Source organism: Panthera leo, chromosome A2 (genome assembly GCF_018350215.1).
Source record: "Panthera leo isolate Ple1 chromosome A2, P.leo_Ple1_pat1.1, whole genome shotgun sequence".
Classification (NCBI taxonomy): Eukaryota; Metazoa; Chordata; class Mammalia; order Carnivora; family Felidae; genus Panthera; species Panthera leo.
Genome location: NC_056680.1, coordinates 1189981 through 1217962, shown reverse-complemented (window position 1 = coordinate 1217962; position 27982 = coordinate 1189981). Strand labels below are relative to the sequence as shown.

General features: G+C 61.3%; 2 protein-coding genes across 3 annotated transcripts; both read right to left on the bottom strand.

Moving 5' to 3' along the window:
- Positions 1-62: 62 nt before the first annotated feature.
- Positions 63-21941, bottom strand: SCAMP4 (secretory carrier membrane protein 4). Its single transcript, XM_042927822.1, has 7 exons — positions 21864-21941; positions 14861-14907; positions 12813-12941; positions 12385-12541; positions 11496-11597; positions 5271-5388; positions 63-3364 (listed from the first exon to the last, which is right to left on the bottom strand). Exons 2-7 carry the CDS (start codon positions 14865-14867, stop codon positions 3185-3187), a joined length of 693 nt encoding a protein of 230 aa, XP_042783756.1. The 5' UTR covers positions 14868-14907; positions 21864-21941; the 3' UTR covers positions 63-3184.
- On the bottom strand, positions 16608-21934 carry ADAT3 (adenosine deaminase tRNA specific 3). Of its 2 annotated transcripts, none has more exons than XM_042927813.1 (2): positions 21864-21934; positions 16608-17703 (listed from the first exon to the last, which is right to left on the bottom strand). In XM_042927813.1, the coding sequence occupies exon 2, from the start codon at positions 17684-17686 to the stop codon at positions 16616-16618; it is 1071 nt and encodes a 356-aa protein (XP_042783747.1). In that variant the 5' UTR covers positions 17687-17703; positions 21864-21934; the 3' UTR covers positions 16608-16615. The 2 variants fall into 2 exon arrangements, with proteins under 2 accessions (XP_042783747.1, XP_042783748.1); XM_042927814.1 differs by lacking the exon at positions 21864-21934 and adding an exon at positions 18612-18904.
- Positions 21942-27982: the final 6041 nt, after the last annotated feature.

Here is a 27982-nt window from a genome sequence, read left to right as displayed (position 1 = left end):
CGACGGGAGAATAGAGCTGCCCTCTCTGCAAAAATGAAAAGAATACGACTCATCCCTTTTTGTAAAAAATGTTATTTTTTTAATCTTAGAATGTAATGAGCATATTTTTAAATAACATTAACAAATGTTAAACTTTGTCTTAAATTCTGGTTAGTCCTAGTACTTAACAGGGAGAGGCAGGAAGGACCGGTCCCTGGAACTTGCAGAGGGAACACAGCCCCACGGAGACCTTGATCTGGGATGGTCCGGCCCCCAGGATTTGAGAACGCTGAGCCCCCACACCGCCCCATCATCCCCACCAGGGCCTTTCCGCCTGCCTCCCCTGGATTGCAGGCTCTGCCTTCCAGAAGGTGGGAGGATAGACGCCTGTGGCTTAAGCCCCCAGTTCATGATCTCCTGGAGCAGCCACCCAGGCAAACTGTCCCACTCTCAACTCCACCCCCGTCCTCTGTCCTTACAGGTCACCTGGGGGCCGAGGACACGTGCACTCCTTCCTCCGGGCCTGGGCGTCCATCTCCTAGGCCGTCCCCTCCTCCTCCTCCTGTCACCAACACCATCTCCCACCCAGCCCAGGGACACGTGCAGTCAAGGCACAACCACGCAACCCGTGTCCCACATCCATAGGCACGTCCCCCCAGCACAGCGCACCCCATCTCTTCATGGTTTCATTTCCCTAATATCTGCGGGGCGCCTTCCTGCTGCAGCCGAAACATTTATCTTCACAACTCAGGACATAGCCCAGGAAGCGTCACAGGGCTGCGGGGATCACTGCAATCTTGGCGCCCCTTGGCCTGTAGAAGCATCACCCCATCTCGGCCCCATCTTCGCGGGGCTTCCCCCTGCTAGTGAGTCCCAACGTCCCCTTTTTAGAAGGACGCCAGTCACTGCTTTAGGGCCCACCCTACTCCAGCGTGACCTCACCCCAACTAACTATACCTGCAACAACCCTATTCCCAAATAAGGTCCCCTTCTGAGGTCTGAGGGTCAGGACTTCAACGTACGGACCTGGGGGGAGGACACAGCACAACCCACGCTGCTTGCCTGGGGCTTTGCTTTGTCTGGTTTCTGTCCGCAGGTCTCGTTTCCTTCCCGTGGTGGCAAAGCGTCCTGTGGAACAGGACTCCGCCCTCCCTCCTGTGTCCACGCGGGATGTCCACTCTGCCGACAGGCCGCCACGCTGAGCCCCGGGGAGGCCCCTCCAGGTGGGTTTCTGTGAGACCTTCCTGTTTTTATTCCAGACACTTCCACCATTACTTTGCCTTCATGCCAAGTGACGCTGGTTTTTCATTTTCTGCAAACTCCCTTTTTCAAATTAAAAGTCGAGCAGCTGGGGGGCCCAGTCGGTTACGCGTATCTGACTCTTGGCGATTTCGGCTCAGGTCATGATCCCAGGGTCGTGGAATCGGGCGGGGTGCTGAGTGTGGAGGCTGCTTGGGATTCCCCCCCACTGCCACACTCTCTCTCAAAATTAGAAAGTAATAATTAAAAACAAAACCAAAAAAACAGCTAAGCGTATAAAACCAAGTTGATTGAAAAGGAGGACAGGAGGGAAGCACACCGTGGAGGTGGATGGGCAGGGCTGAGGGGGTGCCTGTGCGGGGCAGGGTCCACGGGCAGGGCGCAGGGGCGACAGGCCACCGGGGCCGTGCGCCGGGTAGGGCAACACCGCGCCAGCCACAAACGGCCCCGCAGAGGCTCTGCGATGCAGGCAGGACTACAATGTTTATTTCCAGGATCCTCCCCCGTAACAAAACCCACCGTGACGTAACAAAGGTGCCCAGCGCCGCAGGGGCACGGGCTGTGCAGGGGCGAATCCGCACGTGCGCACGCACGGTCCTCCAGGACGGGCTACCGCCTGGCGAGCCGGCCATCGGGAGGGACTCGGCCCCACGGTTAGTGCAACGCGTGCCTCTCACGGAGGCTGAATTGGGGACTTAGTTAAAGGGACCCCCGGGAGACCCAAGGCTTGGGTTTCCCACGCAGGAGGCCTTGACCTTCGGGCACCCGGACCCGGGCGCTTTCTCAGGGACCGCGGCCACCTTTGGACACCACGTGGTGTTCAGCACGAGTAGCCAAAGCAAGCAAGCGTGTGTGGAGAACAAGGCTGGCCGTCCTGGGGCTTCTGGAGAGGCCGGCGACCCGGTGCGGCAGTGTGGGACGGAGAGGGTCCCCGTCCTACCCCGAGGCAGCCAGCTGGGAGGAGAGGGGCAGCACTCGGGGCGCCCGGGAAGCCTGGCCAGCAAGGGCGAAGAGCCCACTACTGCTTCGGACCATCTGTTCACAAGGGTGCTGCAGAGATCCCCATGGGACGTTCGGCTGCTCCGTCTCAGAAGGAGCTAGAACAATCGGAGGGGAGAAAAGTGGAGTCTTGTTCCGGTTCCTCACTAAGGCACAGGTTTGTCCTGTCTTCTTTCCTTCCGAAAAGCCGTTCTCCTGAGAAACTCCATCCCCCGCTTCCTGCAGCTCGAGCACAGGGCTGTGAGGCCACAGGCTCCGAGCAGCCGGGGGCAGGCGGTGAGCGTGCGGGCCACCCGCCCTCTGCCAGGTGCCGCTGCTTTCCTCGGCTTGTACACGGAGGGGAGAGGCCAGCGGCCCCCCATCCTCCCCCAGAAGGATTCTGCCCCCGGTTTCGGATCTCGACAGAGGTCTACTGCAAGTCCCCAGGAGGAGAGCCACCGCGGGCAGGAAGGCTGGAGCCAGGCTGGCCAATGGCCCCAGCACGGAGCGCGTGGGGCAGGCGGACGGGGAAGCCCAGCTAACGAGCCTCTGGACGACCCCGGAGGCTGGTCCACAAGAGCCCTCTGGCTGCAGGTGAACAGAGACTTAGAAGGACGAGGACATGGGCGACTCGGCCACACGCCAAGCCCGTCAGGAACGAGGTGAGAAGGCAGAGGGCGAGCGGGCGGACACGGGGCCGTCCACTCTGCAGTAAGGGCGGGTGGGCGGCCTGCTGCTGCCTTGTCCGTGGGGAGGCCTGTGGTCGGCCCTCTGAGACCTCGACAGGAGGGGGCGTGGGCGTTTCGGTAACCAGACAGGACTCGCAGCCAGGGAGGCGTCCTCCTGCTGGGCAGCAGAGGCTGGACCTCCACGCCTGAAGGTGAGATGAACACGAGTGGGCCCCACGCTTTGGCCGGGGGCGGGGGAGGTGGGCGGCGGGGGCGGGCAGCAGGGCTGGTCGGCCCCTCTAAGGCCACTGGCTGCCAGCAGCCGGGTAGCTGGGCACGGTGGGGTACTCGGGCAGACTATTCCCCGAGAAGTTGTTGTACTGAGCCTCCCGAGACGGCGGGTTCCGCCAGGTGCCCGCATTCCACTCTGTCTGTGCCTTCTGGAAACTTCCACCGGCCCCCCGGTAGATCCTGTGCACCTGCAGGGACAGAAGGTGGGGGTGGGGGGCAGAGAAGTGCACGTGACCAAGAGAGACCTCGTGCTTAAGCCTGTGCTTTTCCTAAGCAGACTATAAAATACCAGAACGATCCTTGTGGAGACTTCAGGAAACGCATGGAAGCTGAGGCCGTCCCTCCCAGCTTCTCTCTGTGGACCGCCCCCCCGGACACCCACCCTCGGGCCCCTTATGATGCTAACAGCCATCCCTGGGCATGACCGGTGGCTTCCAGGCAGAGACCCCCAGAAAGGACTAACTCCCCATGGCCCAGCAGGCCTGTGCTAACAGGCCCCCCACCGCACCTCTGGGAATGCGGGGCAGTACGAGAAATTCTAGAAGTCCTGGAAAAGTCAGGAAGTGAAAACTGGCATTTTAACTCAACGCTCTTGATGCTTAGTGACGCTGAACACTTTCCTCGTTTCTCACTGGGATTTGCCTTTTTTCTTCCACACAACTATTACTAAATATGTTTCTTTTCTTGGAGGCAGTGGGGGGTGTGCAAGACAGAGCCCGCACGGGCCTGACACCTCCGTCCCCCAAGGCCGGCTCACGAGGCTGGCCCTCAGGGGCGTCAGGACCCGGACTCTGGGGCTCCCACCACCCTCGCCGGCAGGGGGCTCGTGTCCCGGAGCTGTCTGTGCAGACACGAGGTTTGCACTGAGGACCTGCTCCCCTCCTGGGGTCTGGGGTCTCAGCCCGAGCCCGGCAGAGGGGCCTGCTGACCGACACCCGGTGAGAACCTGGGCGCTGGGTCCCTTCGTACCCCCTGGAGACCACACTTCACATGTGGTCACGTGCCGTTTTGGGGGGACACCTGGGAGAGGATTCTGGAAGCTTAGCCTGGTGTCCCCGCCCCCACTCCACAAGCCTCTGCCCTTAGGTCATTTTGCTTCTCATCCTTTCTCTGTATCAACCTAGGCCTTGGGGAGACTGCTGAGCCCTGGGGGTCCTCCTGACATGCCCCGCCCCTGGGGCATCTCTTTGTTTTGGAAGCACAGGCTCTCCTTCTGTCCAGGCAGCCTTTCTTTCTGGCCCAAGAGCCCTTTTCAATTTGCATTTGCTTTCTACTCTGTGAGGTTTGCTGCTCGGAAGTCCCTGGTTGGAAAGTCGGCTCCTGCAGGGACCTCGTGGTGGAACCGCCTGGAGGCTCACTCGCGCGTGTTTTCTGCCGGCCCCTCCCTGCCCTCAGACTGTCCACACGGCTGAAGGCATCTGGGGTGCAAACGGTGGGGGGGGGGGGGGGGGAGTGGCAGGATCCTTCTGTCCGCCCAGCCAGGCGCACCCGGGAAAAAGCCTACGTAGGCCAGGAGCCCCACTCAGACAGCTAGAGGCGCGGGGCCAAACGCTCACGACACTCCGCGCGTGCTGGGGGCGCAGCGCTAGAGCCCGCACCGCTCCTCTTTCCCACGGGGACTCCACGCACGTCCCCGCGCCCGGGCCTGTGACCACCACCTCCGGGGGGGCTCGAGGCCGCCGGCCAGGTGCGGCCGGCTTCCCCAGCACCGCTCGGTGCGCGTTCCCGCTGCGGCCTCCGCACACCCAGGGCAGCACCGCCCGCGGGAACTTTCCGGCACAGAGACGGCGCCCCTTAACTTTACCTCATGTGACTTTAACCGTAAATGGCAACAAATGTCCGGTGGCGGCCAAATCGGGCAGCGTGGAGTACACCCTGGGACACACAAGTGCGGGGACACTAGTGGGTGGGCCCCCAAAGGCAGGCGCGGTCATCATCAGCCCACACTCTGCGGTTTCCCTAAGCCTGCCTTAGCAGAGATCAGCTCGTCATGGACATTAGGTCACGTCCTGGAACAAGGAGGATACGAGCCCCCAGGGCCCGGGCGATCCGGCGACCGGAAGATGCCGGAAGTCCCGGGCCCAGAGGACTCACCTTTATGATTGCGATGGCCATCATGGCAGCTGACATGGAGAACATGATGGCCGAAAGCAGCATGACCACGGCGGCCCCGACGTTGGTCTGGAAGAACCCGACTGCCGCCAGCCAACCACTGCAAGGGGCAAGAGAGAGCAGCATGGGTGCCAGCACGTCCACCAAACAAGGGCCCAGCATCCTTCATATGTAAACAGCTCCAACAAATCAACAACAACAAAAACGAATGGCAGAGAAATGGGCAATTTGTGCAAGGGCTCGCAGGGGCCAATGCACACATGAAACGATGCTCAAACCCAGCAGTGGGGAATGCAAGCTAGAACGCGGGAACGTGTGGTGTGTGTGAGGGGCCGAGAGGAGCACTGCACCGGTGGGAGCGTGTCCCTTTGCGGGAGCGTGTCCCTTTGTGGGAGCGTGTCCCTTTGCGGGAGCAGTGAGAGTGGCCTACAAAAAGCCCTAAGAGCTCATTTCCTGCACCCCGGCTCTCCTCCTCTGAGAATTCACGCCACAGCAATGACTTATAATGAAAAGCCAGGAGTAACCCAAATGTTCACCAGCCGGAAACACAGCCACACGACAGAATGCTGAGGAGACGTTAACAAAACCAGAGCAGAAAAGAAAGCTGAAGATGAGTCAGGACGGCAAGACTCTACGAGACCCGTTCTGTCCATGGCACATGTGCAAAGTGGAAAGAACACCCACGCCCGCCTCTGGGGGGAGAGACAGAAGATAACTATTGTCGAGATTTTATCATTTTACTGATTTTTTTTTAAAGTAGGCTCCACGCCCAACGCAGGGCCTGAACTCACGACCCTGAGATCAAAACCTGAGGTGAGATCAGGAGTCAGACGCTTAACCCACTGAGCCATCCAGGTGCCCCTTGAGATTTCATTTTTCTAAACAGGTAATAAAGACACACGGTTCAAGGTTCAAGGAACCTAAAGGCTAGGAAATTATCACCAGTTCATTACTATTACTGGAACCATGTACTTTATTCAGGTTTTGTTGCTGTTCCCCTGGCATCCCTGTTCCAGAGCCTGTCGTGTGGCCACATCCACTGAGAGTCCAGCCAGGTCCCCCCCGCACAGGCTCCTGCGGCCACCCCCACACCGTGGGAGCGTCACACCCGGAGAGGTGGCCGCCCAGCACGCACGTGGTGGAGCCCCACGTCTCCAGGGGCTGCCCGTATTTGCTCGCGCCTTCCGGAACAGCACGAGGACCGCAGCGCTCAGCAGCACGTGGGCTTTCCCGCAAGCATGTTTAGGGACGATGCCACGCTCCCACCGAAAGGGAAGCTGCGTGTCCTCCTCACCCAAGTGTGGGAAGTGGGGGCAGAGGACCCCTGGCCCACAGGCCCATTCTGTGCTGGGTGCCGGGGCCGAGAATGACCCTGGCGGTGGGGACAGGCCTGCTGCCTGTTCCCACTCAGCCTGGGGGAGGTGGAAAAACTACTGGGGGCGCCCGGAGGGCTCGGTCGGCCAAGCGTCCGCCTCTCGATTTCGGCTCGGGTCGTGATCCCAGGGTCATGAGATCAAAGCCCCACGTGGAGCTCTGTGCCGGGCGTGGAACCTGCTTGAAATCCTCTCTCTCCCTCTGCACCTCCCCAAAATAAAATTAGAAAAATTTTGAAATAAAAAACTTAAAAAAAAAACTGAAAAAAGAAAAGCCACTGGGAGGGGAGACTCAGCTGGGTGTTTAGGCCGAGGGAGAGGTAGGTGGGAGCCCATAGTGGGTGTGAGCACAGCTAGGCAGCTGCAGGGCCAGGCGGGCACCAGGCGCTCCTGGGAGGGCAGAAACGCTGGCTCTGCTGGGGGTGTCACCTTGGGGATGAACATCCTTCCACCAGATCTGGGGCTCTGGAAAGAGGGGCCGGTGGGCGGGGGCCCCAGCCTGAGGATCGTGGTCTCCGGGGAGGGCGAAGGCACCCACGGGCTGAACGTAGGACTGGGAGTCTGCCCCAGGCTCCCAGCAAGCCCAGCAGTGAGAATAACCTCCTTTATTACCCAGGATGACAGCACTCAGGTTCTAAGGACAGCAGGTGACAAACTGGCCTCCGTCAGGACCAACTGGATGAGCGACGGAGCCTGCCGCATGCCACCCTCGTCGGGGAGACACCACGGCATCAGGGCTGGGGAGCAGGGAAGATGGAGAGGGCAGGGCTCAGGGAGGAGATGAGGGGGTGCTGCTGGGTGCTCCCCCAGAGAGTCTCAGGAGCTCGCGGGGCTGGAACCAGGGACAGGACAACATGCACGTAAAAGAACGATGCGGACACAAGACCTGGGGAGTCTGGCAGCTCCCCAGGAGGTCAACTCAGCTGCCGCGTCACCAAGCAACCTGGCAGCCGAGTGCACACCCGAGACACTGAGACCTGTGTCACAGCGGCACTACTAACGGCAACGCCCATAGACACCCAGAGCCCGTGAGCTGTGGACGGAACCACAGCGTCCACCGCGCACACGCACAGATGACCGTGTCTACCGCACATGCGCACATCCCTCGGCCGCGAGGCCCCCACCCCCGTCGCCCCACGGGCCGACTCTGAACACACGACACTCAGGGAGGGAACGAGACACGAGAGGCCACATGGGGTGTGAATCCACTTGTGTGAAAGGTCCAGAAAAGCTCATCCGGGGACAGGGAGGGGGCTTGTGGGGGCCGGGGGAGCGGGTGGGGGTGACGGCCAATGGGGGCGAGTTGTTTTCGGGGCAATAGAACATTCTGGCACTAAACAGAGGTGATGGCTGCACCACCTGTGAACGTACTCTAAACCACTGAATTGTTCACCTTAAAAGAGCGAATTTCTGGTCTGTGACACGTACCTCACCAAAGCCATTATTCTAAAAACTGAAGTCTGGGAAACTACAGGACAAGCAAGCCTGTTTCTTCGATGAATCGATCAGAAAAAGACTGGGAAGAGCGAAGACAGAAAACGACTCATGGAGACGTGCGCGCCTCATCTGGGTCTGACCCGGAAGGACGGCTAAAGCAGAACATAATTCAACGCCACGTGGAATCCTGAGCAGGGGGGCAGCCGTGGGGACGCGGCGGAAATCCAAACGCGGCCCACGTCTGAGCACAGGCACTGCAGCCGCGCACACCTGGGGTCGTACCAAAGGCGTATCAGACACCCCTGCTGGCGCACGGCCACGCGCTGTCCCGTCTCCGCGCCTCTCTGTAAACCTCCAAGTAGCCTGACATAAAATACCCTGTTCAAGGGGCGCCTGGGAGCCTCAGTCGGTGAAGCGGGTGAGTCTTGATCTCAGGTTTGTGAGTTCAGGACCCACGGTGGCCATAAAGATTACTTTACAAATAAAATTGGGACACTTGGGTGGCTCAGTCAGTTAAGCATCCGACTTCGGCCTAGGTCATGATCTCGTCGTGGTTCGTGGGTTCAAGCCCCACGTCGGGCTCTGTGCCGACAGCTCGGAGCCTGAAGCTGCTTTGGATTGGGTGTCTCCCTCTCTCTCCCCCTCCCCTGCTCACGCTCTCTCTCTCTCAAAAATAAACATTAAGAAAAGTTTTTTTAATTAAAAAAATTACTAAGTAAAGTGGAACTCATGAATCAAGCCACCCAGGCGCCACCCAATGTGGGTTTTGAACTCACAACCCCGAGATCAAGGATTGCACGCTCCACGGACTGAGCCAGCCTGTTTAAAAAAGACAGGATCTCAGCGAGCGGACGGCACGAAGGACTTTAGGTTGGTCTGTGAGGCGTGAGGCAGCATCACGGTCTCGCACGTAGGGACACTGCGTAGGATACTTGTACGTCCTGAAAGTTCTTCTCCTTTATGAGTTCGCGGGGAAGCGTCTGCGGAGGAGATGACCCACGCGTGGAGCGTGAGGGGGGCAACAGACCCGCAGGATACAGAGCTGGCTGCGCAGCGCGGCCGGCACCCCGAGAGCACCCTCTGAGGACGCGCTGGACCGTCTCCGGGAAGCGCCCAGCGGCCGCTCCGCATCCCACGCGGAAGGTCGCGAGCAGGGACTGGCCGGGGCCACAGCCGCGGTCCACCCGGCCACCGGGGACCAGGAGGACGGGGAGACCCTGGCCGGGCTTTCAGGGGGAGTGCGGTTTGGTGAAGCACACCTTCGGTCCCAACCCCCTGCTCCGCGCCCTGAGGAGGCCAAGGGGCCGGCGGGGGGGCCGGGGGTGTGCCAGCACCAGGCAGTCCACCTGTGTGACAGTCAAAGAAGCCACAGCAGGGCAGGGGGGTGGGGCGCGCCACACACTTGGGGAAATGAAAGCGCCCGGAGGCCCTGTCCCGCTTGTGCTGGCCCCAGGCCTAGCCTTGCGACAGAACGGGAGCGGTGACGAGCTTCGGGAGAGCGGATGGGCCTGCAGCGTCCCCCTCCCCCTGCCTCCCCCTAATTTTCCAGAGCAGCTCTCTGCCCAGGCTCACCAGCTGGTTGGTCACCGTCCCCTGCTCTGTTTGGCCTGCACTCAAAGAGGGCTGGGACGTTCCTGAAGTCCCCTTTCTGCAAGCCAACCCCCAAGGAAGGTGCCCACCATGCCAGCCCAGTGTGGAAAACGGCGTGGGGGTGGCACCGGGCAGAAAAGAGCCCGCACGGGCCTGACACCTCCCGCCCCCGAGGCCGGCTCGCGAGGCTGGCCCTCAGCAGCATCCGGACCCGGACTCCGGGGCTCCCGCCACCCTTGCCGCCCGGGGGCTCGTGTCCCGGAGCTGTCTGTGCAGACACGAGGTTTGCGCCGAGGACCTGCTCCCCTCCTGGGGTCTGGGGTCTCCACCTGAGCCCGGCAGAGGGACCTGCTGCTGACCGACCCCAGTGAGAACCTGGGCGCTGGGTCTCTATGCCCCCTGGAAACCACACCTCCCACACGGCCACATGTTGTTTTGGGGGAATTAAGTGCCTCCTGGGGGACACCCTGGGAGAGGATTCTAGAAGCTTGGCCCAGTGTCCCCGCCCCTGCCCTCCATCCCTTTGCCCTGAGTTCAAATTACTTCTCTGTATAAACCGGGGCCTTGGGGACGACAGGCTGCTGAGCCCTGGGTGTCCTCCCGGCACAGCCCCGCCCCTGGGGTCCGAAGCCAGCCCCTCACTGGCCCTGTAGACCGAGATCTGAGAGAGCATCAGAGACAGCTCATCTGCCCGACAGGTGCAAAGACCCAGAGGAAGGGTGTATCTTGGAAACGGTCCCAGGCGAGAGGGGACTTCAAGCCTCTATAAAGGGGGCAGAAGACACGGGAGGGAGCTGAGGAGCAGGTCCAGGAGGCCACCAGCACCCACCCGGGGCCTCGAGCAACAAGACAGCACACGTTCGACGTGCGGTGACCAGGACAGAGCCTCGTGGCTCTTCCAGGGCAAAGAGGAAAGAGTGACAGGAGTGAAACCCAGGAGGATGGCAGCAGGGTGTCTCCAGCTGAGAGCTGGAGACACGGCGAGGGCCACGGCGTGTGACACCCGCCCTCAGGGGACGAGCTCCCGATACCGAGATTTCGACCGACAGGCCGAGCAAGACACACGTGAGCACAGAGGCGCGTGATGTCACGGCACCGACCAAGCAGAGCCACACACACGCAGCCGTGGCTGTCGCCCACAGGACGCTCGGTGCCGCAGACGTGACCTGGGGGTGCCCACATCCTCATCCTGGGACTTGTCCCCTCGTGCAGCAGAGGGGACCTTATCAAGGCCCCCGAGGCGGGGGTGACCCTGGGTGCCCAGCATCCTCACGAGGTCCCACGAGAGCAAGGCGGAGCCAGGCGACCCGAGCTGCTGGCCGTGAGGATGAGGAGAGCCCGTGGGCCAAGGATGCGGCGCCTCCGGGAGCCGGGAAAGGGAGGAGACGGGGCTCGCTGGGGCCCCGGGCGGGGGGGGATTCCAGCCCTGCGCACACCTGGCCGTGAGGCCCGTGTCAGATCCCGGAGCCCAGAGCTGTGAGATAAACCTGCTTCCCTCCGAGTCCCCACGTTTGCCGTGGTTTGTTCCGGCAGCCATGAGACCAGGTACGAACCCGTCCAGGCAAACTGAAGGCCGGCCCTCTCTCCGGCTGTGCCCCGAGCCGCTCCTCCCAGGACATGCCACCGGACCGCACTTCCCGGTGGCCCCGGTGGCCCGCGAGCGCGTCCTGGGCAGAACCCGGAGGGCAACAACCCCCAGCCCCCCCCCCACCCCCCCACCGCCCCGTGCGGGTGCTCACGATGGCCGGGGCACCGCTGAGCACCCACACGTCACACCGCTGCGCCACAGCCCGGGGGCCCGGCTCACCACGCGCCCCATCCTGAGAGGCCGATCGCCTGGATGACGGTCAGGACGAACTGGGCTCCGAAGACGAAGAAGAACGCCATGAAGTTGAAGGAGCTGTCGGCCCTGCGGAGGGAGAGGAGGGAGAGGACGGCCGTCACCGCGCGCACGCACGGCCGGTGAGGGGACTGGCTGCCTCCCCGGGTCAGCCCGGGTCTCGGTGACCACCTAGGGGCAAACGCGGCACGCTCCTGAGTCGTGGGGCCCACTGGGGGCGAACATCCACAGGAGCCAAGAGGTGCCAGTGACCCAAGTGTTCGCAAACGTATGAGCAGCCAGACACAGGCACACGTGTCCACTTCGCACGCGCACGTCCCTCGGGCCGCGAGCAGGAGGAGGTGCCCACGCCCGCTGCCCCGCTGCCGGACCCAGACACGAGAGGCCACACGGGGTGTGAGTCCACGTGTGTGGAACGTCCAGAACAGGCTCATCCACGGACAGGAGGGGGGCTCGTGGGGGCTGGGGGAGGAGAGGGGGTGGAACAGGGATGGAACGTTCTGGAACTGGAAAGAGGTGATGGATCCACAGCCCCGTAAAGATACTGGAAACACCGATACACGAAGCGTCTCCCGACGAAGTTATTGAAAGACAACGGGTCGTGGTTGGCTGTAGCCCGCAGACCGTGGACATAACCTGTCCCCCGCCAACCGGACAGGAGGAGGGACCCAGGCACCAGGCACAGAGCAGGTGCAGGTCCCGATCCCGAGAGTGAGAGCGGGAGCTGCATGGACCTGAGCGCACGCGGTCAGGCGCGCACGCGGTCAGGCGCGCACGCGGTCAGGCGTCCTGGCTCCCCCCCCCCCCCCCACTCCGAGCACCAGACGCTCCAAGGCCGCCCCGCACCCCCACTCACCGAAAGGCCTTGTACGCAGGCCGGAACCAGCACACGTAGCCGCAGGGGGAGAAGAGCAGTAGCCAGACCAGGGCCAGGCCGAAGTTGGCTCCCGAGCCGCCACCGATCCACCAGGCCAGGCAGGCGATGAGGTTGACCCCCAAGGTGACACAGTAGACTGGGCGGGGGGAGGGGGGAGAGGCGAGGAGGGTGAGCCTGGGCGGAGGGCTCCGGGCCGGGCCTCTCGGGCCTCTCCCACCCGCCGGGCGAGCAGGGCTGCGGCTCTGCTGAGCGAGGGCACCAGGGGGGCCAGAGAACAGCTCAAGGGACATCATTTGGTTGGAAAAACGGATTTATCCCAGAACCCTTGGGCTCTCACCGCCCGGGAGGGGGCAAGCTGTGGCCCGGAGGTGCCCCATGCCCGCCCCCGCCCCACCCCGGCCGCTCACACAGCCAGAGCTGGTAGATCTTCTTCACCAGGAGCTGGTGCTCGATGGGTATCTCGTCGGAGAAGTTCTGGTAGAAGCAGGGCTTCAGAGGGATGAACTTGGGCAGCGGCGGGAAATTATTCTCCTTTTCTGCAGAGACAGAAACCACCGCAAAACAAAACCAGGCTAAGGGACCCAGTGACAGGCCCACACACGTCCCTGTCCTGGTCCTCAGAACCCGTGGACATGTCACCTCACGTGGCAGAGGGGACCGTGTCAAGGCCCCTGAGGCGGGGGTGACCCTGGGTGCCCTGGGTGCCCGGCGTCCTCACGAGAGGGAGGCCGGAGAGCCGGGCGGACCCCGCGCTGCTGGCCGTGAGGATGAGGAGGGGCCGCGGGCCCAGGATGCGGCGCCTCTGGCAGCCAGAAAAGGGGGACACGGGTCTCCCTGGGGCCCCGGGAGAACCGGCCCTGCCCACGCCCAGGTGTTAGGACTTCGGAGCCCATAATCGTGGTTTAAATCACTACGTTGTGGTGATTCCTCAGAGCAGCCACAGAAGACACGCAGACTCAGTGGCAGAACACAAATGCTGGTGACAGCTGCCTCGAAGGAAGGTTCTGGCATCCTGAACATATGAGCTTCCTGGGGAAGCTCTAAGAAATGACCACAAACCGGGAGGTATCAACTATAGGGATTTACTCTCTTCTAGTCCCAGAGCCCAGAAGTCTGAGGTCAAGGTGTCCATGACCTCATACCACCGTGTGGCAGGACACGACTCCCAACTACCTCGGGGCGCCAGACCACGAACAAAACAGAGAGGACCCCTGCCCTCGAGGTGCTGCCCTCCTAGGCAGGGGGAGCCCGGCAGTAATCATATGGGAGATGTCACGTGCGGGCCACCAGGGATGTGTGCTGGGTGCTGGTTAGCTGTGATTTAAGAAGCGGGTCAGGGTAGGCCTCACTCGAAAAGGCAGAATTGGAACCAAGACTCCAGAAAGCGAAGAGGAGAGGCCGGTGGTTCTGGCCCCTGCAAAGGCCCCGGGGTGAGTGCCAGGTGCTCTAGAGGCAGCGGGGAGACCAGGGGCCGGAGGGGAGGACAGGGAGAGGCAGACCATACCATACTGGTCACAGAGAAGCCCCAGGCATCTACCAAGGGACACAGGAAGCCGTGGAGCATGCCAAGCCTGAGCCCGGCGGGGTTCGACCCCACCCCGAGCTTGCTGGCTCTGCGCCTGTGTGATGAGACACGGGGAAGGGCCTCCCCGGCACAGCCTCCGTGCCACGGTCACAGGTCACAGCCCTTCGCGGTTCCTGCCCGAGGCCCCAGCAAGGACCTCACCTGGCCCCTGCCCCGCTGCTCTCCCTTCCCCTGACGTGTGACCCCTCCCCCCGCTGCCCACAGCAAGGACGGGGTGACGCCTCCAGCGGCCAGGCGGCCAGCACACCCTGTGCCGAGGGGGGAGACAGAAAACCACCAGGCAAATCACACGCCCCTTGAAACCCTGTCTTCTTGGCAGATGAAAAGCCCCAGGGGAACGTTGTGCGCAGATTTGGGACTCGGGGGGCCCGAGTTCCAATCCCAGCAGCAGCACCACCAGCTGACCCCAGGCACCTAGGGCCCCAGCCGCCCTACACCTGAGCTCGGGGGCAGGGTGACCCTGTCTGGAAGGCGTGTCCCTGTGGCGCCTGGCCGTGGCTTCAGGGCCCCACCCCTCCTCCTGAGCGGGAGGGGGGCAGGCAAACCCACGAGGGAGTGAGGGTGTCATCTTACGCACGTAGGGATGAACCCAGATGTACCAATCTCACGCCTACACTGATGTCAACCGCCCAACGGGCCCCAAGGCAGAAGGCCTGGCCGGGCCAGCTACTCCTATGGAGACCGGCCTCTCCCTCTAATCTGGCTCCAAGCTAGGAGGCAGCCCCGACACCCGTCGTGGGAGGAGGGGAGTGAGGTGTGCGCCCCTCCCCGCGGTGGGGGGCATTACGGTCCGTCGGGCCACCAGGGGACGCTTCCCAGAGGAACAGACAAGCTGGATTCCCCGCTGCAGGGCCTCCGGGCGAGACTTACCAGACATTTCCGCTGTGACAACTGGCGGGGCCGAAGCCTACAGCCACCTGGAGGGGAGACAGCCACAGTCAGGGGGTCCCCAAGGCCACTGGGGGACCCCCACACCAGCTGTGTGCCCAGCAGCACCCACGGGTGGAGTCCTCACCTCCAGGCCACCCCAGGGATGGTCTGGTCCCAGAGGCCAGTCCCCTGCACCACCTCCCTCCAGAGCCCCGTCGGCAGCTGGCAGGAGAGGGGTCAGGCTGTTGCCAGGTCACACACCGGCCAGAGCCAAAATGCTCCTGGGACCCCCCCCCCCAACCTACCCCATGCCCTCCCCACCCCCCAGGCTTTCTCTTTATCCACGACTGGCTCTGAGCACCTCCTCGGGGCCACAAAGCCCAACTTGTGAGACACTGAGAACTGGGTTCGCGCTCACTGCTACGTGACACGCAATCAGTCACACGACCTCTCTGGCCTGCGGTTGTCGCCCCTGCAAGCCTCGCAGAGCTGAGGATCGCGTCACGACCCGAGCCAAGCACGTGGCACCCCAGCGGCCCTTCTACGTGCAGCCACGTGAGCTGGTGTCACACGGCGGCCCCACGTACCAGGCTGCCACTAACACACACGCCCGAAGAGAACGCGCCGGTCCCCGAGGGCTCTGCGGGTGGGCACCGCCATCTCCAGGAAATGAGCCACAACGCGGCCTTGCCCGGCACCCACCGGGGCCTCACGGCACAGGTGAGCCCGGCGTGGGCAAGGGAACCGTACCTGGAGGCGGGCAGGGGGACGGGAACCCACAGACGTCTTTCTCACGCACAGCCCGGGTGAGAAGGTTCCAGTGACGTGACGCGGAGTTTCCAGGGTCCACGCCCCCGAGACCCTCCCGCCCGCACCGCCCATCCACTGCACTAGCTCGAGGGCAGACCCCCTGCCCCGGCCCCAGGGGCTAGGACGGGCCGGGAGGGCTCAACGGCGGGCTCACAGCGAAGACCACCCGGGGCCCCCAGCTGGCCCGGTGATCCAATCACGCACGGCTGCTGAAGGGACGCACGTCGCTCCTAGCACTACCTGCTCTGCGGCAGACCCCCGGGTCAGCCCCTCTGGCCAACTGTGAAGGTCAGGAGCCGGGCTGACCGGAAGGAGCCTTTCGGTGGGGTGAGTCCAGGCCGGCAGGCTACACCCTAGCGTAAACACACGCTGGCCGGCCACGCCCTTCCAGACGTAGCACGCAGGCAGAGGCCCCGCTCCCAGGGCCATGCTCTCGCCACACTTGGCTCAGAAGCTCCCCTTCCGCTGTACAAACCCCACACCCGGGAGGAAGCGGTCACTCCGACCCAGGTACCCTCGGCCACCACGGCCCCATGCCTCCGTCAACAGACACCGACCTGGTTTGGGGGTGTTTATTTTCACATGTGGAGCCGCTCCGTGACACCTGACACACGGGGGACACCGTCCCAGTGGACCCTCGGGCTGGGGGCAAAGGGCAGCTGGAGGAAGGAAGTCCGAGTGCCCGGCTCCCCGGCCCGGGCCGGACCCCCGCTAAGCTCAAGCCCAGGGAAGAGCTCAGTTGGGCGCAGATGCGTCCCCACACACCGATGCAGACAGCACAGGGTCTGGCTCCGGGCTGGGAGACGTGAACGTCCCTCCAACTGACCGGCAGGATCACAGCCGGGACGAGGACGGACGCAGGGGCCCGCCGGTGGAGTCTGCCGGGAGGCTGAGATGCCAGGGGAGAGCCCGGCCCGGGGTCCGGGGTCCAGCGGGCACGGCCGCCTACACAAAGGGGTGCAGCCGGCGGCACTGGGCCTCCAGAACACCACGGAACACCTGGAAGCGGTGGTTGAGGTCCGGCCGGGCGTGGATGCGGAAGCGGGTGCCCAGGGCACCGTCGGGCGACGGCGCCCCGTAGAAGACGCGCTGCACGCGGGAGTGTACCAGGGCCATGGCGCACATGGCACAGGGCTCGCGGGTGACGTAGAGATCGTAGCCGGTGCACACGTAGGGCAGGCCGTCCCCGTGCGCGTCCCCGTCCTCCTCCAGCTTGCGCACAGAGCCCGCGCGGACGCCCTGGGGGACGACGGCGGCCGGGGCGAAGGAGCAGGCAGGGTAGGGGCGGAGGTCATAGGCGCCGCGCCCCTGGCCCCGCGCCACCAGGTCGATGCACACCATGGTGGCATGCAGCAGGGGGCTGGCCGCGCTGCTGCAGTCATGGCCCGTGGCCAGCACGCGGCCCGAGGACGGGTCCACCACCACCGCCCCCACGGCCCTCAGGCCCCTGGCGGCCGCCTGCTGTGCCGCCCACACGGCCCGCTCCATGTGGCCCTGCATCGCCGCCTGCTCCTGCACCGAGAAGAGCCGTCCGGCCAGGGCACGGGCCACCTGCCTGTCCTCGTGGAAGGACGTGGGCCAGTGGGCACGCGCCTCCTCGAACTGGCCTCTGGTCAGGGGCGGCCGGGCGGGCACGGGCACCAGGAAGGGCTGCCCCAGGCCGCGAGGGTCCACGGCCGGCCGCGGGAGGAGCTCGGCCAGCGACCTATCACCCGGGGCCGGCCCCGCCAGGCACAGCAGCATCTCCAGTGCGTGCGGGCGGCTGGCATCGCGGCTGGGCCGCACCCTCTTGAGGTGAGGCTGGGCGGGCAGCGGGTGCACGGCCGACACCTCCTTGAGGAGGCGCGAGGTCTGACGCTTGTCGAGGACGGGCGCGGCGTAGGCCAGCACCAGCTCCACGTCCTGGGACTGCTGCTCGGACAGGACCGGGAGGGCTTGCCACGGCGCAGGCGCTGGCTGGGGGCTCGCGGCCTCCTCGTCCCCACGCTGCTCCGCGAGGCCCGGGGCGGGGTCCATCCTCGGCAGGGCTCCGACTGTGGGAGACAGAGATCGGGGCAGAGCATCATCCCTCAGCCGCAGGAGTCCGTCCCAGGTCCCAGGTCCCAGCGTGCGGCATCCGAAGTCCGGGAGCTCTGCCCACGCGACGCGCACCGCCGGCCGCGCTCGCCCTCAGATCCTACTAACTCTTGGTCTGCAGAGCTTAGGCCATCACTGGCATCCTTTTCTCCCTGTGCGAGGTGCCACGGGTGAACGTGAGCGGTCTCGTGAAGCGTCTTCACGCTGACTACGTGCTCAGGTGCTCACGTTCCGTGTTTCAGGTTAAGCGAACGCATCTTTACAGTGAATTTCACCTGCTTCTTTGCGCATTTTTTTGGAAACACGGCTTCTAAAACGCTTAACGTTTCGTGCGTACCCCGCGTCATAACCCCGTCGGTCAGCACCGCCTCGGGTTACATCGGGGCTGAACCACTGGTCCTCTCGACGAGATTCAGAGGCATCAAAGGTGCCACCGTGTGCCCGGAACACACCGTCCTCTGGAGTCCTGGGGTGGACCAGCCCCCTGCCCCTTCCCCGTGGACAGGAAAGTGCTGGGATCGTCTTACAGCCGTGGGCTTTCACCCTCTCTGATGCGCCTGAGCCGCCCAGAACCTCACTTACTCATCGGTCGGGCCCGCTGGAGGGCACAGGGCACCCTCGCCCACCGCGGTCCGTCCTAAGCTCATGATACAAATTTGACAAACGCACAGAATCGGGGGGGCCCGCGGCAGCCACAAGAGGCAGAGAGCGGAGAGGGGCCCCGCGTGCGTTCCCAGTACTGTGCCCGGCAGGGCCCGCAGCACCGACCCTGAATCTGCTCCCGGCACACACCACGCTCAGGACCCCACGGCCCGCACCGGTCACGAGGCTCCCACTGTCTCCACGGCAAAACACACCGTCTCACCTGTCCTCCAGGAGCACAGCCGCTGAGTGACACAGGCAACAGGGGGCTGTCAGGGGGACGCCGCCGGCGGGGGTGCCAGCTCTGAGGCAGAAGGGGGAAAACCCGCAGCACAGTCACCGTGTGAGCCAGTGGCCGCTCCCCTCCACGCCCAGGCGGGTGCCCACGAGAGCCGAGAACACACGTCCACAAAGAACCCCGCACACGTGTGTCCACAGCAGCCAGACGGCGGATACAGCACAAGCGCCCTTCAGTGGATGAACGGACGGATACACGCGCCCACCGCGAAAGGTTCATGTCCCTCGGCCGCGAGCAGGGGCGAGGCGCCCGCCCCCGCCGCCCCGCGGACGGACCCGAACGCACGACGGTCAGGGAGGGAACGGGCCACGAGAGGCCACACGGGGTGTGAGTGCGCCTGCGTGAAACGTCCGGAACGGGCCCATCCACGGACGGGGAGGGGGCTCGCGGGAGCCAGGGAGGGGATGGAGGAGTGACTGGTGATGGGGACGAGGCTTCCGCTGTGGGGGGCATGGAGATCTCTGTAAGAAGACAGCGAGGAGAGTCCGGCACCCCTGCGGACGTACTGAAAACCCCAGAGCCGGACGCTTTCAACGGGTGAGCCGCAAAGCGGTAAGGCTGCTAGAGAAAGCGGGGAGGGGGAAGGACACGGGGCAGGCGCGAGGTCAGCAGACTCCACGCGAGGCCCAACCACTGGTGCGGTCCCCACCACGTGTCCTCCCAGTGACACAGGAGGGAGCTCCTGGAACTGTCCCCGTTCCACAGGACAAAGACAAGGCTCTGTGGGGTGCAAGGCCTTGCCTGGGGCCACAGGCAGGCAGAGTCACGATGTGACCAGGCTCTGGCCAGGCGGGCCAGCTCACCGCCTCTGCCTTCGGAGCCCCTGCGTAGGGCAGGGGTCCTGAGCCTCTCCCACAGATAAGAAAGAAGCAGCTTCAGGGGTGCCTGGGTGGCTCAGTTGGTTAAGCGGCCGACTTCGGCCCAGGTCACGATCTTGCGGTCCGTGAGTTCGAGCCCCGCGTCGGGCTCTGTGCTGACAGCTCAGAGCCTGGAGCCTGTTTCGGATTCTGTGTCTCCCTCTCTCTCTGCCCCTCCCCTGTTCATGCTCTGTCTCTCTCTGTCTCAAAAATAAATAAACGTTAAAAAAAATTTAAAAAAAAAAAAAAAAAAGAAAGAAGCAGCTTCAGGGCACCTGGTGGCTCAGACGGTTAAGCGTGGACTTCAGCTCAGGTCAAGATCTCACGGTTCGTGAGTTCGAGTCCCATGTTGGGCTCTGCACTGACAGTGTGGAGCCTGCTCGGGATTCTCTCTCTGCCCCCATCCCGCTCTCTCAAACTCAATAAACTTTAAGAAATAAAAAAAATAAATAAAAGAAAAAGAAAGAAGCGGTTTCAGGAAACAGTGACCCGCCTGAACCCCCAACCCCAACGTCCGGAGGGGAGTGCCAGCACGGGGGCAAGCAGTGTCCACGCACGCGTGTTCCGTATAAACACGCCCAGGGATGTGGAGCAGGATGGGGTCGGCTGCTGGACCTGGGCTCCTCCTCTGTCCCCAAAGCCCCAGATGAGTCCCCAGCTCCAGGCACCTGGCTGCCTCTACCCCCCCCCCCCCCCACTCTGCTGGTCTCGCCCAGCTCAGTCCCCACCCTGGCATCTGCAAGGACAGCCGCGGCGGGCTCAGAACTGCCTGTGTACGTTTCTGGTTGCAGAGCCTCTGCCTCTGGTGCAGAAGTCCAGGGCCCGGGAGCACTAACAGCATCGGCGGCCCCCAGAGGGTGTGCTGGGCCAGGGAGGTGGGACCCTAACCTCAAGTCCCCTTGGCAGCTTAGGCACCTCCCCACTGGAAGCACGGGTGCTCCGGGACCCCCCGAAGATACGCGGCAGCTGGCTCTGGGAGGGAGACAGAAAATGGCATTTATACACCCAGGAAAGCGTAGGCTCGAGGCCTCATCTTGTCCCTGGGTGACGAAGGCAGGCCAGAACCTGGACCTGGGTGTGTGTCCTGCCCTGTCCTAGAAGTCCACACCCAGCCCGGCTGTTCCCTGCCTGTGAGACCTTGGGCACCTGCCCTAGACCCCACCCTCAGTGCCCCCTCTGAGAAATGGGAACCCATCACCACCTCCCAAGGCTGAGAAAAGCCACATGAGCTCCACGCTGTCCCAGGGTAGAGCTCCCAGGGGGCGCGGTGCCCTGTGGTGGGCAGTCTAGGAAGGCTCCTGGGAGGCGGTGACCCCAGCTGGACCCAGAAGGCTGGTGAGGCAGGGTGGGGAGTCCTTGGCAGAATCTCCGAGGGCTAGTGCCCTGTGGTGGGCAGTCCAGGAGGGCTCCTCGGAGGCGGTGACCCCAGCTGGACCCGGAAGGCAGGGGAAGCAGGGTGGGGAGTCCTGAGCAGAAGGCACAGACGGCTAGAGCCTCACACATGCCCACAGGGCGGTAGCTGCTGGATTCCAATCCAGTTTCCAGGGCTTGGCTGCCACCTGCATCCCTAACAAACTCCCCACTGGAGTGGGGCCGCTAAATTCGAATTCTGGACATGCGCAGAATTTGCGAGCGCGGTGGGGTCCCTTGCAAGCTCTGAGGCTTGACGCGAACACGGACATCGCTTGTCGTGTACACAGAATTCTAACCTCCCGGCACGTCCTGCGCTTCACCTGCCCAACCTGGCCACCCTACAAACGGCCCCTCTGTGTGTGACAGTTCGCGAACACTGGGCATGTGGGGTGTGGTAGGAGACCCCTTATCCGCGGAGCCAGGGTAAGAGAAGGCCTCGAAAACCCACTCTTTCAGTATCAGGAAAGTTTAATGTTTGCCACGTTTACCAACGTTTAAGACGCCAGGAGCTGGCGGGAAGCTAGTGAAAGGGAGGACCGGAGGCAGGGGGCTGGCCGCGATGACCCCAAGCACGCGCACAGGGGAAGGGGAAGGGGAAGGGGAAGGGGAAAGGGAAGGGGAAGGGGAAGGGGAAGGCGATGGGAGGAGAGGGGCAGCTGGCTGTACGGGGCCTCCACCCCCGGCCGCAGGGGCGCACGCACGCGCAAAAGGTCGACGGGCGCGGGGAGCGGCGGCCCGCGGCCCGGGCGCCCCGCGCGCACGCGCACACGAGCGGATGCCCCCTGCTGCCTCCTCGCGCCCCGCGCGGCCGGCGCCCCCACGCCAGCCGAGGCTCCTTGACTGCCCCGGCTCGCCGCCCGTGGGAGCCGGGGCCGCGAGAACCGAACCCCCGGGTCCGCGCGCTTACCTGAAGAGCCGCACGCGAGGACTGCGCCTCACAAGTCTTAGCAACCGACCGCTGCCCCGCCTCCGCCTGCGCCGCGCGGCACGACGGGAGCGTAGTTCCAGGGGCGGGGTCGGCGCGGGACTGGGGCGGGGTCCGGACTACAATCCCCACAAGGCTGCGCGCCTGGCCGCCGAGCGCCGCCCTTCTCTCGAGTGCGGGTGAGCGCGGAGTTGAGGATTCAAGACCTCCTGCGGGCGGCCGGAAAAAGAAAACCTTGGCTGCCGTTTAGGGAGTCAGAGTAGGGGAACTGAGGCAGAGGGGCACACGACCCCCAGTGTGACGCTCCCCCAGCCCAGGTTGCTGCTGCCACGTGGCTCCTAAAAGGGCTGTCCCCAGAGACCCAGATGGATGGGTCAGGTTCCCATAAGGGTCTTAGGAGTGGGCGATGCTTGGCCTCAGTTTTCCCATCTGTACAGTGGATGAAGGGGACCTCTTGACTCTTTTAGGCAAAACGTGCTAACTTTATGAGCAACTCCAGTTATTCATTCTAGTTAAACAGATTTAACCCAGCGGTTCTCAACCAGGGGCAATGCGACATTGGCCAATGTCTGGGGACATTTGTGGTTGTTACAACTGGGGGTGCGCTTAGCATCAAATGGCATCAAAACCGGGAGGCCAGGGATGTCCCTCCACACCCTGCGGTGCACAGGACGCCCGCAACACAAGCAACCCCAAATGTCCACAGAGCAGAGGTTGGACGACCCTGGTTTAACCCCGTTGCTGAGTAAAGAGAAAAATACAGCTCTAAAAGCACCCTGGGCGGGGGAGGGGGGGGTACTGGAATTCCATTTTCTGGATGCTTACTTCCTGCAAGAACCAAGGAACACCCCCCCCCCCCACATCTGTCAGATGTCTATCCATGGAGGGGGTGGCTGCAGGGGAGAACCCTAGCTGCCACCATGTCCCTCAACCCTGCGGGGCCCTGGGAATCAATCCGCAGGTGTTTCTCTTAGTTTGCAAAGCATCGTGATGTCCGCGTTTATTCCTGGTAAAACAACATCCCAGGAAACAATGCTGCTCACAGCTGGTCACTTTCCTTTTTCTCTTACAAATAAAAACTCAGATTAATATGTCTTTTAGTGTTTGGGCTTTTTTTTTTTTTTTAACGTTTATACATTTTTGAGAGAGAGAGACAGACAAGAGTGTGAGCAGAGAGAGAGGGAGACACAGAATCAGAAGCACGCTCCAGGCTCTGACTGTCAGCACAGAGCCTGACCCGGGGCTCTAGAATCTATGAATGGTGAGCTCATGACCTGAGTTGAAGTCAGAAGCTTAACTGACTGAGCCACGCAGGTGCTCCATGTTTTTTGTTTGTTACACAGATCTCTCCACCCCTGGAGGTGTCCCTCAGACTAATGTAGATCCCCCTTTGCTGATTTTTTTTTAAATTTTCATGGTGTTTGATAGGCATATTAAAAGCAAAGACTAGATTTTCTGCATGCAAAAAATGAAACTCCTCAATGTATTTTTCTGCCTATTTTTTTTATTATTTAAAACAATTTACGGGGCGTCTGGGTGGCTGTCAGTTAAGCAACCGACTTCAGCTCAGGTCATGATCTCACAGTCTGTGAGTTCAAGCCCTGCGTCAGGCTCTGTGCTGACAGCTCAGAGCCTAGAGCCTGCTTCGGATTCTGTGTCTCCTCTCCTGCTCATGCTCTGTCTCTCTCTGTCTCAAAAATAAATAAGAACATTAAAAAAAATTTTTTTAAACAATTGGGGCGGGACACCTGGGTGGCTCAGTTGGTGAAGTGTCTGATTTCAGCGCAGGTCATGATCTCGCGGTTTGTGAGTTCAAGCCCCACATTGGGGGGGGATCTGTGCTGTCAGCTCAGAGCCCGCTTCAGATCCTCTGTCCCCCTCTCTCTGCTCCTCTTCCGCTTGTGTTCTCCCAAAAATAAATAAATATTTTTGAAAAGAAACAAAACAAGACAGACGGGATCGCTCACACATCCCCTTAAGAGCCCCATGTAGCCTCCCCAACCTATAAGAATCACGAGGGCACCGTCTCACTCACCTACTAAAGGCAGCATGTCCGCATCCCTGGCCTCAGTCCTGATAAGCTGTGCAGTTATTTGAGGGCTCCCTAAAGCATCCACACCCACAGCCTCGCCCCCCCCTCCCCCCCCCCCCATCTGAGGGGCCTTGCCTCCTCCAGGTCACTCAGCGAAGCAGGGGTGGCTTGTTGGTAGCGGGCCTCTCAGCGACACCAGGTACAACCTGAACTCCTTTAGAAATGCAGCCTCTTGGGCCCTGACCCAGACCCTCTGAATCAGAATTCTGGGCTGGCCCCCCCTGGGGGTTCCAGTGCTCTTGACTTTGAGAACCAGGCCCTGAGAATCAGTAACTTTGCTCCCCCACGTTTGCAATGTCTGCAGATGTCCGTGGTCCTCACGACTAGGGGTGTTCCTGGCATAGAGTGGGTGGGAGCCAGGGATGCTGCTGAATCCCATATAAGCAAGAATCATCCACCCCAAGTGTCAATAGTGCCAAAGTTAAGAAATCCTGCCCTAGAGCCCACGATGTACTAACCACGGTGAGGGACCCTGGACTAGGGTCCTGGGGCTCCGAGCCTCAGTTTCCCCACCTGTAAATTGGAATGATGACAGCACCCATTCGCCTTCGGCTGTTGCAAAGACAGGGACAAGCCAGGCCAAGGAGAGACCCAAACCCCGGGTCTGGGGTGGGGGGCGGGAGGGTCTATTCGGCGGCAGACCCCGCCCCGTAAAACGGAGGCTCTTCTCCGACTTGGCGATATCTACTTGGGGCAATAGGGGCCCTTCCTCAGGAGAAGGCAGTGCCCTGCGTCAGGGGTTGGAAGAACCCCCTTGCCCCTGTACCCCCCACAGCTCGGTCCTCTACGTCCCAACGTGGAGCCCGCGTGGCCCCGGAGCTACGGGGAGGGACTTGCGCCACATCCCGCCCCCGCTCTGGAAGAGCAATTTCTATTGGCCATCAGGCAGCGGTAGCCAGGTCCTATTGGCCGAGAGGCGTGTAGCGGCGAGTGATGGACGGGCTGGGGCGGGGCCTCCAGGGCCCTGCCCGGGATCTGCGCCTGCAGGCAAGCCCTGGCTCGGCGCCGGCTGGGTGGGGACAGGGGCGGGGCTGCGGCTATGGTGGGGCGGGGCTTGCAGAGCGCCCCGCCCACCGCCGGACGGGCCTGCCGGGAGGTGAGTCTGCAGGTCCTCAGCCGCCACCACTTTTCCTTTCTCAGACGAAGCAACTCAGTCCCGGCTACCCGCTTTTATTTAACATGTTATCTCTGCCTCCGATTTCCGCTCAGGTCGTGATCTTGTCCTTTTGGGGTTCGAGCCCCGCGTCGGACTCTGTGCTGACAGCTCAGAGCCTGGAGCCTGCTTCCTACTATGTGTGTGTGTCTTTCTCCTGCCCCTCTCCTGCTCCTGCTGTTTCTCTCTCTCACTCTCAAAAATAAGTAAACATCAAAAGAAGTGTTTTTAGGGGCGCCTGGGGGGCTCAGTCGGTTGAGCGTCCGACTTTGGCTCAGGTTCTTGGGTTCAAGCCCCACATCAGGCTCTGTGCTTGTAGCTCAGAGCGTGGAGCCCGCTTCGGATTCTGTGTCTCCCTCTCTCTCTGCCCTTCCCCCGCTTGTGCCCTGTCTCTGTCTGTCTCTCAAAAATGAATGATAAATGTAAAAAATATTTCTTTAATGTTATCTTCAACACTGTGGGGTGTTGTTTCTGCATTACCTTTGATTTTTAAATATATTCCAATAAAATAGTATTTACCTCCATGACCGTTTTGTTTTTGTTCTTGCGTCTTGTAAATTTTGGGCCCAACTTGAGCTTCTTGCCCTTTTGACCCAGGTCCCAGCTCAACAGAAAGGGTCATAGGCAAGTGAGTTCAGTGGATCCACATTTGGGGAACACTGATGCTGGGGTCAGAGTCATTACTGACCTTCAGGGGATGGAGAGGGAGGGGACCTGGCTCCTTTGGCCTTATATTCAAAAATTGAGGGGGCGCCTGGGTGGCTCAGTCGGTTAAGCGTCCGACTTCGGCTCAGGTCACGATCTCACGGTCCGTGGGTTCGAGCCCCGCGTCGGGCTCTGTGCTGACGGCTCAGAGCCTGGAGCCTGTTTCCGATTCTGTGTCTCCCTCTCTCTCTGCCCCTCCCCTGTTCATGCTCTGTCTCTCTCTGTCTCAAAGATAAATAAACGTTAAAAAATAAATAAATAAAAAATAAATTGAGTAATTAGAGGCACCTGGGTGACCCAGTCGGTTAAGCACGTGACTCTTCATATTGGATCAGGTCATGGTCTCAGGGTTGGTGGGCTTGTCCTGCTTTGGATTCTCTCTCTTGTCCTCTCTCTGCCTCTTCCCTGCTCGCTTGCTCTCTCTCTCTCTCTCTCTCTCAGAATGTATAAATAAACTTAAAAAATTAAGTAATTAGACACAATTATCAATTTCTGCAACATCTGTATAAAGATAGAATTCACCTACCATACAATTCACCCATTTAGGGGCCCCGGGCTTCTCGGTCAGTGAAGCGTGCGGCTCTTGATCTCGGTGGTGAGTTCCTGCCCCACGCTGGGCGTAGAGATTACTTAAATAAATAAAAACTTACCCAAAAATTCACCCATTTAAAGTGTACAGTTCAGGGGCGACTGGGTGGCTCAGTCGGTTGAGCGTCCGACTTCGGCTCAGGTCACGATCTCACAGTCCGTGAGTTCGAGCCCCGCGTCGGGCTCTGGGCTGATGGCTCGGAGCCTGGAGCCTGTTTCCGATTCTGTGTCTCCCTCTCTCTCTGCCCCTCCCCTGTTCATGCTCTGTCTCTCTCTGTCTCAAAAATAAATAAACGTTAAAAAAAATTTTAAATGTACAGTTCAGTGGTTTTTAGTACATTCGCAGAGCTGTGCATCCGTGACCATAATATATTTCAGAACATTTTCATCTCTCTGAAAAGACTGCATCAGCAGTCACCCTCCACACCAGACCCCCGGCACCCACCAATTCCCCTGACTCTACGAATTTGCTCCTTCTGGACATTTCGTGTGAGTGGGACACACAGCATCTGTCCCTTCGTGCCTCCTTTCACTGAGGGCGATGTTCTCAGGGCTCACCCCCCCGTGTGCCAGCATGCCGCTCCTTTTTACAGCTGAATACTATTCCAGCGTGCTGGACCACATTCCGTTCGTCAAAGGGTGAACATTTGGGCTGCGTCCACTCCGTGGCCATCGCAAGTAGTGCTTCCGGGAACACGTGTGCACAAGTTTGTGTGCGGACATATGCTTTCGTTTGCTGGATCGGATGGCAACTCCGTGTTTAACCCTCGGAGGAGCGGCCGGCCTGTTTTCTGCAGCGGCTACACCGTTTCGTGCCTCCACCTGCCTGTGTGCGAGGGTTCTGACGTGTCCGTACCCTCACCAGCACTTGTTATGGCCTGTCTTTTTTTTTTGTTTTCAACGTTTATTTATTTTTGAGACAGAGCGTGAGCTGGGGAGGGGCAGAGAGAGAGGGAGACACAGAATCCCAAGCAGGCTCCAGGCTCTGAGCCATCAGCCCAGAGCCCGACGCGGGGCTCGAACTCACGGATCGTGAGATCATGACCTGAACCGAAGTCGGACGCCCAACCGACTGAGCCACCCAGGCGCCCCCGATGGCCCGTCTTTTTGAAGGTAGCTGTCCTAGCAGGTGTGAAGAATCATCTCAGTATGCTTTGGGTTTGCATTTCCCTGATGACTCAAGATGTGGAGGTGACAATGATTATTGAACACCTACTATGCACCAGCTCCTTTCCTGGGCTCTAGACACAGGGCTCTGGAAAACAGACTTGATCCTTGCCCAGCAGAGCTCCTGAGCAAGGGAAGGGGACAGATGACAGTCAAGGAGGACAAAAGAAGGGAGAGGTCATGCCGTTGGGGTGAGTATTCCGCGGAGAGCTGGAGGCAGGTGTGGCCTTCACAGGGACTGAAAGGCTAAGGTACACGAAGTGGTCAGGGAAGACATATCTATGGAGGTGACACTTTCCCACAGCCCCAAACAATGCAATGTCTTCTGTGGGAGAGCATTCCATGCATGGGGAACAGCCAGTGCAAAGGTCCTGAGGCAGAGCCTGGCTCAGCATA